The sequence below is a fragment of the Liolophura sinensis genome, chromosome 6, assembly GCF_032854445.1.
Source record: "Liolophura sinensis isolate JHLJ2023 chromosome 6, CUHK_Ljap_v2, whole genome shotgun sequence".
NCBI lineage: Eukaryota > Metazoa > Mollusca > Polyplacophora > Chitonida > Chitonidae > Liolophura > Liolophura sinensis.
Genome location: NC_088300.1, coordinates 33,774,390 through 33,788,860, shown reverse-complemented (window position 1 = coordinate 33,788,860; position 14,471 = coordinate 33,774,390). Strand labels below are relative to the sequence as shown.

The 14,471-nt window shown below is 38.4% G+C and overlaps 1 protein-coding gene across 1 annotated transcript; it reads left to right on the top strand.

Moving 5' to 3' along the window:
* Positions 1-7,096: 7,096 nt before the first annotated feature.
* Positions 7,097-13,657, top strand: LOC135467116 (uncharacterized). Its single transcript, XM_064744877.1, has 8 exons — positions 7,097-7,272; positions 7,902-8,026; positions 8,256-8,629; positions 8,876-8,929; positions 11,177-11,315; positions 11,663-11,778; positions 12,331-12,403; positions 13,287-13,657. The coding sequence occupies exons 1-8, from the start codon at positions 7,097-7,099 to the stop codon at positions 13,655-13,657; spliced, it is 1,428 nt and encodes a 475-aa protein (XP_064600947.1).
* Positions 13,658-14,471: the final 814 nt, after the last annotated feature.

The window sequence follows — 14,471 nt, the reverse complement described above, 5'->3', positions numbered from 1 at the left end:
GAGTAAAGAAACTGGAAACCCGGTGATAAGTGCTTTTATCTTTCTTTGAACTCTTATGTATGCATTTGAAAAATACTGAGCGTGTTTATATTGCTTACTACATGATGACTGTATGATCGGCGTATGATGTGAACACCTTCCTGTGGTATTACGCCCTTCCTATGCGGATTTTCCGACCCACTTCCGTGTCAGATATATCGTTAGGATCGAGTAGTACATAAGACGAGCCATTAACATTTCTAGGACACGCATACAAACCCATCTTTGTACCGGTAATTTGCAGATTTCCCTGCTTTCATTCCTCGAGGGCCTTTGTGGCAAAATAATCGGTTGACGACGCTCCTTTAGCCCTTTGAAGGCCACCTATACTTCCAGAATTTGATGTACATTACTGTAAGTCACATGAGGAAAAGTGCGTTGGAAACTTGCCGTAGGTCGGAAGTTTCCTCCCAACCTTTTCCCACACATAAAACTGAAGGCCACAGATATGTGGACTGTGTGTGGTATGCCATAACCCAATGAATGAATAAACAAAATAAAATATAGGCTAAGACATGTTAAATTACGTTCAGTTCAACCAATTTGATTTAAGGCTTTTGTCCAGTTATTTAAATGACTGTTTCTGAGAATTTAAAAAATACAAACCATAAATTATAAAATATAAACATTGTTCAAAGCTTGCAAAGAGATGAGTTTATTTATGGAGACAGTATTAGAGTACATGTATCTGGAGAGTCTGTGATATAGAGAAGTCTAACAGTTTATTAAATATTTAGAGCGCATGTGTATGTTCTGGCTTATTTGATTGGCTCTTGCGATGGTCTTAACTTCTGCAAAGTAGATCATGACCGAATGAGTAGATGCAATGTGAACTTGTCTTGTGTATGAATGTACTTTAAAGAGAATTGACGACGTGGAATGTGCGCATGTTCAGTGATAAAGATACATCACCGTTATTATAAGATTAGCATACAATGCTACATGTGGGTCCTCCGTTTCGTCTGTTTCGTCTGTAAGCATTTTTCGGCCGATTCCGCTTAGCGGAGTTTTGACGTAAGTCGAAATTTGAAATTCGATTTTATCGCTAATTTTTGAAACTTTGATGTTAACAGTGATGCGATAGGCCAAATGCTATATAAAGATAAATTATATCCAATTTTGTCTGTTAAGAAGCCCGGGTTGGCCTCTCATGATTAGTCGGCAAAGTCTAACTATTCTGGTTGTATGCCTATCCAAAATACACACATCGCGTGATCGAGCGGCCGAAATCTTCATTAAATATTTACCAAGTTTGTACTTTCTGTTAGAAAGCCAGGAAAGAGCTGTTGACAAAACAATCAGTTTGTAACAATTGTAAATCTTGCGACTCGCTAGCATACTAAAATACCTTGGTTTCACTTATGTGCATAAACAGTTCAGTGTTCTTTTATTCGAGTACAACATCTACGTTGACGAGAGTATTTAGAGGCATTGTAGTAACACTTACATGTTTTGGATAGCGGTAATGTACAAGTTATGTAGTGTAACGACGAATAATGAAGACGTAATACATGTATTTTGACATTGTCGTGTTGTTTTAATGTTTAATAGCACCTGTAAATACACTTTTCTTTTTCCATTCTTAATTACTTACTTATTTACCAACTTAATTATTTCCATTAAATAATCGAGCTTATTTTTCCAGTTAAGTCACTTGTGTATATGATAACTTGGCCTAGGGCTTAATATAACTGACGATGTACCGCATGGCGAGTAAGACAAGAACAGCGACGACAGTGTGATAGCTATGAAATGGTCACACGTAACCAGTCAGTCTACCGCAGTTAGGATTTTATGTTAACTGTTCATGTAAATACTTAAATAGTTGTAAACTATACGTCTCCTAGCACCACGACCTAACCAGTGAAATACGGCCTCTTGTCATTTTACCTCCGTTAGGGTTTTATTCTACCTGTTCACGAATTACACTCCCCCTGGCACCACCCTTCTGCATGACAAAATGCCTGAAATGCATTAAAATGTTTGTATTTATTGTGCACTATAACTGACCTGTTGTCTTATATTTTTGCTGTTACGGTTTACAGGGTACATTTGTGTTTTTTTTTTCGTAAAAAATCATCTACACGGCCGAGTGATAAAATAATGATACTGTTACAGCACTGACCTGTAAACTGACACTGACGTCTCCCTGCTATGTAGTTCAAAACATGTACAAACAAAATCTAACCTCACGATGTTATGCGGTACACAGAACAGAGAAAACACGTTGTCGTTGTGCTTTTATGACCTGTGCATAGTACCTGTAAACACACGTTGATGCCACACTGTTATGATGTATACATGACCTGCAAATACACATTGACGCTGCGCTGTTATGAGGTATACGGTACATGTAAACACACACTGACGCTGCGCTGTTATGAGGTATACAGGACCTGTAAATACACATTAACGCTACCCTGTTTTAAGGTATACAGAGAATGTAAACTCACGTTGACGCTGCGCTGTTATGAGGTATACAGGACATTGACGGCACAACGTTTAAGAAATAATGTTCGCGTCAGGGTAGTCTAACGGTAGTTTTACATCAAATCGACGTGGAAGAGTTTATATTTTAAAAAAAAATTTGTAAACTCTTCCACTCTTCGCCTTCGACATCGACATCGATTTGATGGGGGGGCCTCCGTGGCTCAGTCGGTTAGCGCGCTAGCGCAGCGTAGTGACCCAGAAGCCTCTCACCAATGCGGTCGCTGTGAGCTCAAGACCAGCTCATGCTGGCTTCCTCTCCAGTCGCACGTGAGAAGGTCTGGCAGCAACCTGCGGATGGTCATGGGTTTCCACTGCGCTCTGCCCGGTTTCCACCCACCATAATGCTGGCCGCCGTCGTATAAGTGAAATATTCTTGAGTACGGCGTAAAACATCAATCTAAAAAAAAAAAAAAAAAAAAATCGATTTGAAGTAAAACTACCGTTAGACTACCCTGACGCGAACAACATTTCTATTCTATTACCTTGGTAAAAGCAAAATGTATTCGTAATTATAACGAAAACGCCATTGCGGTATAGATTAACAGCAAAAAACGCCCCCACTTTCCCTGACACGTTGTTTTCGTCCAACCGAACGTTCTAAAGGGGCGTGACCTAATTCTGGACGAAACCATGATGTGTTTTACAGGGGGTGTTAAAATGCGATGCTAAATATTACCGACGTGCTTCACGACTAGAATGGAATAATAAAAAGAATGCGTTTTTTTCTCGAAAACAATTCCGACTATAAAATATAGCACTATAAAGTAAAACATCTGCATTCATGTTGGCCTTCTTTCAGCTAAGACCCTGTTATCAGGGTTGGCTTCGGTAAGACAGACACGGTGTCAAACAGCGACAAACACTGACAGTGAACTTTGAAGGTCGCTTGTTGCTGGCAGCGAGAGCTCGGGCAGGTCAAAAGTTTTCCCAAATTCTGTCTGACAGAGCTAAGGGAGCTGTAAACCTCTGGCATTAGCAAAACGACAACAAAAGTGGGGAGTTCAACTGTTTAAACGTAATTAAAGTCTGAATTACGTACGAAAAAATAATAATTGAAACACACAAAATTAGGTTAACAATAGTTTAGTACTGAATTTTACTTGGTTTACTTGTGTAAATGCTTTGCGGTCGTCTTGTATTCTGTATCAAATTCATAAACACTGGGTAACGAATGTTGAAATAATGGAACACTTCAGTTCATATTTTCAATTCAATATTAATTTCTCAACATATGTTGAAGAATAACAAAACAATAAAAACATCACAGATATGTGTTTATGCTTATTATAAGGAAGCAAATAAATATATTATAATTTATATGTTGAAGGTATCATGAAAATAAATATGATTTGCGTTTATTGTATTGTGAAATACAATGGATGGCTATCACAATTTAAATTTTTAATGACGCAATCTGTACAAAGTTATATGTACATTAAACCAGCCCCGTGCACATGTTTCACTCAGTGCGCCGTACCAGTTACGTAAAATTTACACGTCACACTCATGCATAAAGGTCACATGATGTACCAAATTTGAAGATCTGGGTCAACGGCAATATATTGGCCGCAGTCAGACAATAGCGTTCGCAGAGAGAAAACATGAGTAAACGGACTGACATTGTGGATAAAAAAAACATCCAGAGGATGTGAAGATGTGAACTCTGCTGTTATTTATTGTTGCACTGTTGAACAGCCCTCGAAAACTTTGAGGCGTGACTGAAAACTGGAATTTTGCCATTTGGATTGTAATGCTATTGTCATGTGTAACATTACAGTCGACAGCGTCGGGCATTTGCACTGGGAGTGGCGTGACTGATATGGGAGTATTTTCACTCAACGGCATTTTCACTTTCAGCATTTTCTGACACTTGAAGCATGCAGGATAATGCTGATTTCACGGCGTTTTGAAACGGACGGTTTGGTGACATAACTCCCTACACTGGATTCATTGCGGTGGCCTGTCACAGACATAACGTCCATCACAGAAACCCCGGCATCAGCAAGAACTGTGGCTGTCGTAGCCCGGACGCAGTGATTCGTGTACCGGCGGCTAAGTTTTGCATCGCGGGAAACATCAGACATCAAGGATCCGATCTTTTTAGGCCCATTGGTTGATTGCCATACGATAGTTTGTGGTCAACTGGGACGTTTAGGAGAGGCCGCTGAAAGAAAGACTCGGAGGAAGAATTATCAGCTCCGTATGTGAAAAAAAAACTTTTCGTGAAACCATTATTATCTCTTTTGTGTAGCATTCAAACGTCCCTATGGGCTTTAAATTATCTGTAACCTGATACTTTTCTTCTTTAAAATAAACGTTCTCTAAAAAATAGCCATTTTGTTTCTTTGTTTATATTTGTCGTCTGCTTTGTTCAATGTAAAGAACATCCTCTATCCACCCATAGAACTACAATAGACCCGTCCAGAAGTCAAACGCTTCTGTCTCGTGATGGGGGGTATCTAACGACTCAGATAATGTGCACTTGGCATAGCGCCAAGCAGTGCTTTGTATGTAATAAAAAGGAATCGAAGGGTAATAGAATATGAGATATACAGGACCTGTAAACACACTTTGACGTCACGCTGGTATGAGGTACACAGAACCTGTGAAGACACACTCACTTCAGGCTGCTATGAAGTACTCAGGACCTGTGAAGACCTGTGACGTGACGGTGTTATGTGGTACATAGGACCTATATTCACATTTCATGTCGCTGTTAGATGGCGCATAGTCCATCTAAACACACACTGACGTCAAGTTGTTATATGGTACACATGACCAGACAACACAATGATATCACGCTTGTTACATTATTGTCAATTGTGTTATGCCCAGACAGTTTTATTGATAATGATAATATAGTTTACTGAACACTGTATGTAAATGCTGTCCAGTAATCTGATATTAACATACACGGGATAAAACTTGGTCCTTTCTGGTTAGCTATTGTATGTCGGTCTCTTTGTCTAACGGTTAGCCACCGCTGATGTAAATTTCATACTGAGAATAACCTAAAAGAGACTGATTCTATTCAAGTACTAAGGCACTAGTCTAGAATCATGAATCAGAAAGCCGCATTCACAAACACTACCGCGATGCCTGTAGGACATAAAATATGTTGTGTTTTTACATGGTCAGTATTTCCGTTTGACCAGGTCAAGGTTAGATGGTTTTGAAAAGATAATAACAGACAATTTTGTTCTCTTGACGTCATAAATTCGCAGATTATGCATATATGAGAGAGAAAAAGTAATTCATTAAGCGGTCATGCGTGAACTAGTACATTTAGCGCTGAATGAGCTTACATTCCCACGCGTAACGTGTAGACATCAGGCTAGACATCAGCAGAGTATAAAAAATACTAACTAAACAAATTACAATACAAATTACAACTACGTACCGGCCAAGGCAGTCTGAAGGCATACGTCTGATGTATATGTAGCTTATTTTCTAACTCGTACACAGACAGTGTTTCAGAGTGGACAGATTTTCACTCACAAACACAAAAAATTACTATACCGCGAGCAAAGTTGTCAACCAGATGATGTATGGATGTCTTGTGATATTGACGGATAACGAGACACTATTTTTTCATATTTGAGGCATATTGTATATTGCTTAATAGCCCATCTATTTTATGCATATTTTCCGTCAAAGATCGGGATTATTCGGAAATGACGTCATGGATGAACATATTGTGAACAGGCTCTTCCCGAACCAAAGTTGTTTCGACAGCTGTCACCAATGACGTCACCATTGGGTTGGGTGAAGGGATAAAACTCGTGTGTTTTGACGCTGCGGCATGATCACAAAACGGCCTTAAACCATGGAGTGACAAATCATCTACTGTCTAAGATGAAATGTTAAATGATAAAAGATCGAGATAATTCCATTTGCTTTTGTAATTTGATCTTACTGAAACAAACGTTTTCATTCGCTTCCAAGTTGGCCTGTCGTGACGTCCAGCTGAAACACATAGTGTCACTCATCGGCCTAGAGCCACTAATGACGCTGTGCTTCCAAACGCTCCTGTCGTCATTTATATTATGTATATGGATGCGTTAATATCGCCATGTCTGTTTGATTCAGTGTCACAAAAGGAATATCATCACGTCACATCAAACAAATGCTATTCAGTTTTTTTTTTTTTACTTTTTTTCTGTTAAAGTGGTTAAATGAAGTTATGCATCATAAATCCTTTCGAATCACGGTGCCAGGTACTTGTGATTTCCTTGATAACATTTTAAAATTTCTAACCAGTTTCTCTTGGAAGTAAGTGATATATCTGTCTTAGACCTAAGTCAGACATAAACTTAACTTGTGGTGTAATTCCTAAACTATGTTTTAAACTTAAGCGTAAATTTTAATGTTTCTCAAGAAAGTCGAAGACAGCGTAAAGTATTAACATAAAAGTTTCTATTGCATGTAACAACTTCAGATCTGTTTCGAAGTTAAGACTTAAGTGTCAGACTCCTTGGGCCAGATGTTTGGGAACTGTCAATTTTGATGTAATTATAAATCAAACAAGACGGTTGGGATTTCAGGATGTAAAATACATATTTTTGGAATGCCTGAAGCCTTTATGTCTTACCACACAAGCGTAAACGTTCATTTCCTTTTCCAGCGCTTTGCCAAGCAGTCGTCAGCGTTTGCGAAACTCGCTAAGAACGAAGACAAGTTCGATAACCAGCTGGATGATGAGCTGCGGCAGAAAGAAAACAAACCTAAAAACAAGTGCCAGAAGTGAGACTTCATATATTTCCGTTACATCCCATTGTGTGCATGTGATATCCACAGTCCTTATGACGATGTATCTAACGATATGTGGTAGCTGTTTGGATATAATTAGCGAACCGAAATTCTGCTCTGTGCGGTATGAAATCAGGTCCTTTTGGGAGATGTGGTTGTCCCTCCTTACGGGATTTGCCAGGTTATCCACAGTCATAACCCTCTCCACCATTTGGTTGAATTACGATCAGTGTGCCGTAAAACGCTAATCATCCATTGATTCCTTGAATAATCTGGATCGCCGTCATAACAGTGCAATTTTCTCCAGTGCGGTATTAAAGCCAAATGGGATAATGAAAGATTCAAAAAGTACCAGTTACCAGTATACAGCGCTTTGTAAACAAGATTTTGGTGATTAGCAATGCCATATATGCCCAAAGGCTTATTACTGGCTCTTCCTCTTTCATCCTGTGAAGAACATACATACATTTCATGTTAAACCCGCTTTACATGTACAATACGATCAAGTTACTCGGCCGTTGAAGTTTGTACTATTTTTAATCTATTATGATGAAAGGTTCTTGTGAAAGAATATTTATTTAATGCTTTTTTCACGCCTGAACATAAAAATATTCATCCACCAGGTTCCGCCACAAGGGAAAGCATGCTCTTCATTCACGAATTGTCCTCGTTGTTGTCGTCTTCCTCTGCGTCGTTGACTGCATTCTGGTCATTGGAGAACTCATTCTGGACATGCACGCCATTAAAGGTTGGTCCTGACACCCCTGATGTTTTACTCATAGTTCAGATATTAAAATAATAAAATAATCGTCACTTCCATTTATAGGTGTTTGAATTTCATCGGTAACACAATGCACTTGTCAAGTATCACACAGTCGTTTCTGTATCTGGTGTTACTCTCTATGCTGTTGTCCTTTAATTATAAATAAATAAACCTTATCAGATATGTAATTGAAAATGTCCTTGTTTACACACAGAGGCAGCAGGTGGAAGCCATGGAGATTCGCACGATAGCGGAGTAACACATGGCAACGGAACCGATGTGAATCACTACGAGCCTGCTTTGGTAGATCATCATGGGGAGAAAGGACACGAGGCCAACCCAGCATACAACTCCTCCAGGCATCGGCGATCTGACAGCAAAGCTCACGGTGATGGGCACGACAGGGTCGCTAACGGGGACCACGGAAATACAGGGGACCATGTGGAAATCAATCATGGAGAAGGCAGCCATGGAGGAGGCCATGCAGGAAACCACGGCGATGGTCACCATGCACATTCCATTGAGCAGCAAGTTGCGCACGCCTTTCATTTTGCCAGCATTACTATACTAGGAATTCTTATGGTAGAGGTGAGTATACTGCATTGACTACTTCCAACAACAGTGTGCAACAGAAGTAGGCAAATTGCTGTAGAAAGAAAGAAATTTGTTTAGAAAAATTACAATTTTTTTTATGTTGAAAAAGTATATCATGTGACGCGAACTAAATGTGTACGACTGGACAAAGTACAGAGTGCAGGTATATTCTATGAAAACAGGTTATCTGTTAACAGACTATTATCCAAACATTACTCATTAACTGTTATCTTTTGCCAGACTTTGTTTAAGATATTCTTTGAAGGAAGAGAATTCCTGAATAAAAAGATTGAGGTGAGTTGAAAAACCATTCCTTTTTTTTAATTAGTACAAATGCTTCTTGTAGTTTGTATGTGTCACTTGTTTGATCGCTGATTGCAAAAATACTCCCAGTAGAGTCAACAATAAACCGTTACAGGCTGTTACAGTGAGGTTTTGACCTCAAAGACTTCGGAGTAACAGTCTCTTTCTTCATTTATGATTACAGTACAAGTTCTTTATTATATTAATATTTTTCTTTTCAAGAATTAACAATTTGATTGATACACTGAGAGACAAATCTGGGTCCGCTGACTAATATTACTGCCTAGGTGATTCATAAAGTCTGAAGAGTCTTTAGATTACTCACGGAAATCAACAACATAATAACAGGTGTCTACGGATCTTATAATATGCTTGGAATCAATTCTCTTTGACAAGAAATTGATACTACTGAGCCGGTTGACCCTAACTTTTTTGTCGGTGTAGAAGGGAACATCAGTCAGTAGACTGGGGGATGGAAAACACTTGTATTGCTGAACATAGACTTTTTAAGAAAAAGAAGGCTAAAAATATGGAGCATGGTTTATCAACCGGACAAGTAAAATTAATACTTTTTTGTATTTTAAGGGAACTAAATACATGATTATTCGAATTTTATAGTTGTCTTTATGATTCATGTATGGCTGGGGCCGATTGAATATAGCGTTTCTTGGCTTAAAGTGAACATAATGTCCGTCACTAAATCGAAATTAATTAATAAAGCAGTATTCCAGAAATGTGCTAAATATATATTAAAAAATCTACACCGCTTCTCAACAAAGTAAATAGCAAAAAATCGTCAGTACCTAGCCACTCATTTAGTGACGCCATCTTGCTATGTTATAGCTATCTAGAGTGACGTCACAAAACCTAGGAGGTCTTCCCTACATCGGTATTTAACAATGCGACGATGAGAAAATACAAAGAAAAACGCCTGGTACCCAACCAAAGAGTATCAGCTCTGTTCCGTGTTTAAAGGGCTGGTGTTTCCTTTATTTTGGTGCGATGTTCGTGGACACAATGTTGTGTTTTAGCAGTCCTTCTCGTCCTCGTCCTGCATGGGTGTTAGCATTAAACTGGCTGTAACGATTTCAGGGAATGTACCGAACTTAGCAAGACCTTCTGTTTGATAACAGACTCTTTCATTCAGATTTTGGGAAGACATTTTCGTAACAAATCTGAGTTTGCTAAAGAAAATCAATGCAAAGTCACAATATTTTTCATCAAGCAATGACTCTCCCGAAGGGGTTTTCTTGCCAGCTCACCCTGACAAGTCACTGCAGTCTCCTGCCCAACATGTACGCATTGTGACACGGCAGCCGTTCTCAGCTCCCTGTTCATAATTGTGTGGTCCAAAGTGCACCAGTTTAATTCTTAAACTAACCGAAAATCCAATTTTTTTGGAATGATATCCGTTTATCCATTATAAGAAACCACAGTGACAATCCAGAGCTAATAGGTTTTTTGACGTAACTGGCAATTATCACATGACGCTTTCAGCGCTAGTGATTGGCAAAGCTCATAAGGACGTCTTCAACATAGCTACTCTGAGTGAACTGTCCGACAGTGTCATATCCCCAATACTGAACTTCATCCTCTCGGCTTTCGAAACGTTTTAGAATTTTTTTTACACATTTCCTGTGATAGCTGTATCTTTTTTTCTATGTATATATAATGGCAGATTTTATGTTCACTTTAGGTCAGAATTCAAAATTTCAATTTAATTCGTAGTTCATTGCCCTGTACTTCCAAATATTGATATTTTTGATTTCACTTAACGCTTTTCAAACATCCATAATTTTAAGTACGATACAAAAATAAACGTTTAAATCATTTAATGACTCAAAACAAACCTGGCTTTGTGGTGTTGACGTGAAGGGCTAATTCCACAAAAGCCTTTCTGACGTAAGTCAAAATTTCAAAACCGTGCGCGATGCTTAGTTTTTGGCACTGGAAGTTGACATTTGGATGTATTTGTCTTAAGTTAAATAATGTCTGCAAAAAAACATCGCATGTAGATGAAATATACAGAGAAAAGTTGCTGCCACATCACATTATCCTGCCACTTTCAGTATGATCCAAAAAGCCTACCTTAGAATTCAAACATTTGAGTGTATTTGAGTGCATGTACATCAACAATCGAGAATATTCCACAAGTTTAAAATTTTGCAGAAAATGTGTGCTCTGAATTTGATTATTTTGTTGTTATTCACATAAACCATGTTTTGTATTGATTTCTAGATGTTCGACGCCTTCGTAGTCATTGTTTCCTTTATAATTGATCTGGCTTTCCTTGAAGGAATAACGACACTTCCGCTCCAGGAGTCTGCTTACATACTTAGCTTCATTTTACCCTGGAGGGTGATTCGAGTCGTGAATAGTATGTACTTTCTGCCCTGACTTAAGCTAGAAACTTGCTTATATGTATACATGTAAATATTTTGATGAGGCAGGAATACCCTGTTAATACAGTTCTGGGGGGCGTTTTTATTTTCAGGATTTAAAGTGAATTACAAATTGAAAAATAAATATTTAGAAAAATGATAAAGTCTCCAAAAGATGCTAAACAGTGATTCCCTAGAAATTGGAAATTTTAGCTCTCAAAATGAGGATCACTTGCAAAACCTCACCAATACACATTTTGTCATAGAATTTTTGAGTGTCCGTGTTACATAGCAGTGGACAGAATGGTCTGCTGTTATACTTAACTACGTATTTTATTCACAGGTTTGGTTGTGGCCGTCTTGGATCATGAACATTTCAAGCTCCTACTGGTGTACAAGTCTAAAAAGTACCTGAAAAAGCAAATGGACGAAATGCAAGAGGATATACATGTGATTCGAGTAAGATTGAATCGTTTTATTTTTCCAGCATTTTTTTTTTTTGGTTCTATGTTGTTATCTGAACATTCTGTATTTTTTAAAGTTTGGCATACATCTAAGCTGGTCGCGATCTATTAAGTTTTTCGTCAATGGTCCAGGAGCCTCTTACCAATACGGCCGATGAGAGTTCAAGTCCAGCTCATACTGGTTTCCTCGCCGGCCCTAAGTGGGAAGCTCTGTTATAACCTGCGGATGGTCGCGATTTATTAAGTTTTTCTGTTAATACACTTTTGCCGAAGGCCTCCGTGGCCGAGGTGTTTCGCGTGCCAGTGCGGTGCATTAGCCCAGAAGCCTCTCACCCATACGGTCGCTGTGAGCTCAAGTCCAACTCGTACTGGCTTCCTCACCGGCCATAAGTGGGAAGGTCTGCTTTCAACCTGCGGATTGTCGTGGATTTTCCCCGGGATCTGCCCGGTTTCCTCCCACCATAATGCTGGCCGCCATCGTATAAGTGAAATATTCTTGAAAACAGCAATGAAATAAATAAATAAATATCCTTTATCCAATTTATAGAAACAACTTCATGCCGTCAAAGCCTTGTGCATTGAAGCTGGGACAGAGGAATGGATTGTTAATCAGACAATTGGTAAGATTGCCTTAATTGGTTTGTAGCGTTATAATGTACGAAAAATCCTTTAAAATGAAAATTTGTCTATGAAAATGGCCATGTGTTGATTCTCTTAATTTAGTTTGAAGAAGATTTTTTCTGAGTAAATGTCCCCAAAATCGATTTTGGGCGAAAAGTTTTACTTTTACCTTTCACAAAAAATCAACCTCATATGCTTGAGTTACTGTTCAAATTAGTAATACACTTCCTAATATTTATAAAGCGGGTCACATCACAACATTTTCAAACTTAATTTTAATTTAATTTAACTCTATAAATAGTAGAGGTACAAGTTTTATATTTCGTGAAAGGGAAATCTTGGTAATTGTGGAACATTTATTGGCTTGACATTTTTTGGATATAAAACTCGGGTATAGTCTTTAAAGCGTAAGCATATGATTTATATATTTATTTATTTGATTGGTGTTTTACGCTGTACTCAAGAATAGTCCCACAGTTTCCACAGGTTGCTGGCAGTTTACTCAAGTTTAATATTGTTACTGGCTAATTAGAGATAACAAATGAATACATGTACATGTATCTATATTCCCCAGCCATAATTCTTGCTTCAGACCTACGATCATTTATTTCTTTTTCACCCGGAATACAGTTCGCGTCACCGTGATGCTTGCTTTTGTTATTCAGTAATTAGAGCTGAAGATCATTTTCTTCTCTTTCCATTATGATAAAGTTGGCATCGTCATGGAACTTACCTTCGTTACCAAAAAATGTGATCAGATCAGAGCTAAAATCATCTGTTTCTTTTTCAGCCAGTATACAGTTCGCATCGCCATGATGCTTGCTTTTGTTACTCGGTAATTAGATCTGATTACGTTTCTTTTCTCTTTCCCTTCAAATACAGTTCGCATCGCCGGTCAGTTCCAAAAAAAGCAAAAACATGCGTTGTCGTCGTTTGCAAGTCTCACAGCTGGAGCGGTCATCGACGAGAAGAGGAGTTTCAGAGCGAGTAAGAAAAGGAATGTTGAAAAGGACATTAACATAAACAACGAAGCCAAGAAGCTAATGCATATACACAAAGGCATCGCATCGGGTGGTGACGATGAAACGCCTAAAAGTTCTCGAAAATCAAACGGTGGAGGTTACAATGTGGTCGATGAAAAGAAAAATGGCAAGTTTTCACAGCAGAAAGGCGATGCACCGTCTAGCGCTACACGGCCTTTGTCGTTCACTCCTACGGATGAAGATGGTTTGGAGTTTGCTGATGATGCCTGATGAACAGTGTTTCGTACATGTATTATTTTTTTTTCTTTGAATTGAATTGAATGTTTATGCACCATATGTAAATATGTGTATAATTACATATCTCGTAAATGGTGGGAATAAAGTCCGACTGATCCCTGACTCATTATTATCAAATAATAATCATGCATGCTTGATGAGGAGCGGTAATTATTGAACAGTTGTATTAATAAAAAACAAATTTACTCGGGGAAAGAACTCACATAGAAATGTAACACTACCAAAACCTAAGTTAACTATACAGTAGTGGGAATAATATTTTGTGTGACACCTTCTTTTTCGTAGATTGTATGAATAATGTGGATCAAGTTTTGTTAATTAAAAAATCTTTTAACCTGGATTTGAATAAAGACGTGACATTGATTGCTTTGAAGTTTGTAGGAAGCCTATTCCACTCCCTTGGGGCTGCTGATCTGATGAAATGTGAGGATAGATTTGAAGTTAGAAAAAGTACATAGAGATTGAAAGAATAGGATCTGGTTTGGTAATTGTAAACGTCAGATTGCCTTTTGAACAGCTGTGGGAATTTGTAAGGAGGAGTGTATTTGTGCAAGTGGGAGGATTTTGAGGTTCTTAAATATTGGAGCCGCATGATCCAGTCTTTGTGAGAGCGCAAAATGTGAGAGTTCAAAATAAGTATCGATTTTAGTAGGTTGAAAAAACCCCAAGCATGTTATAAATTTGGATCTCTAGTCAAGGTGGATGACGTAGAACTGACAAAGGTGAAACTTGATTGCGATAAGACCACCAGGCGCAGCGGGTAACATGAGCGAATGAGTGACAGAAA

Excerpts from the sequence above, each read along its gene's own strand:
- LOC135467116 (XM_064744877.1), top strand. The coding sequence starts at position 7,097 with ATGCCTGAAGCCTTTATGTCTTACCACACAAGCGTAAACGTTCATTTC. Across the intron at positions 7,273-7,901 it reads CCTAAAAACAAGTGCCAGAA|GTTCCGCCACAAGGGAAAGC; the intron begins GTGAGACTTCAT and ends TTCATCCACCAG. Across the intron at positions 8,027-8,255 it reads GGACATGCACGCCATTAAAG|AGGCAGCAGGTGGAAGCCAT; the intron begins GTTGGTCCTGAC and ends GTTTACACACAG.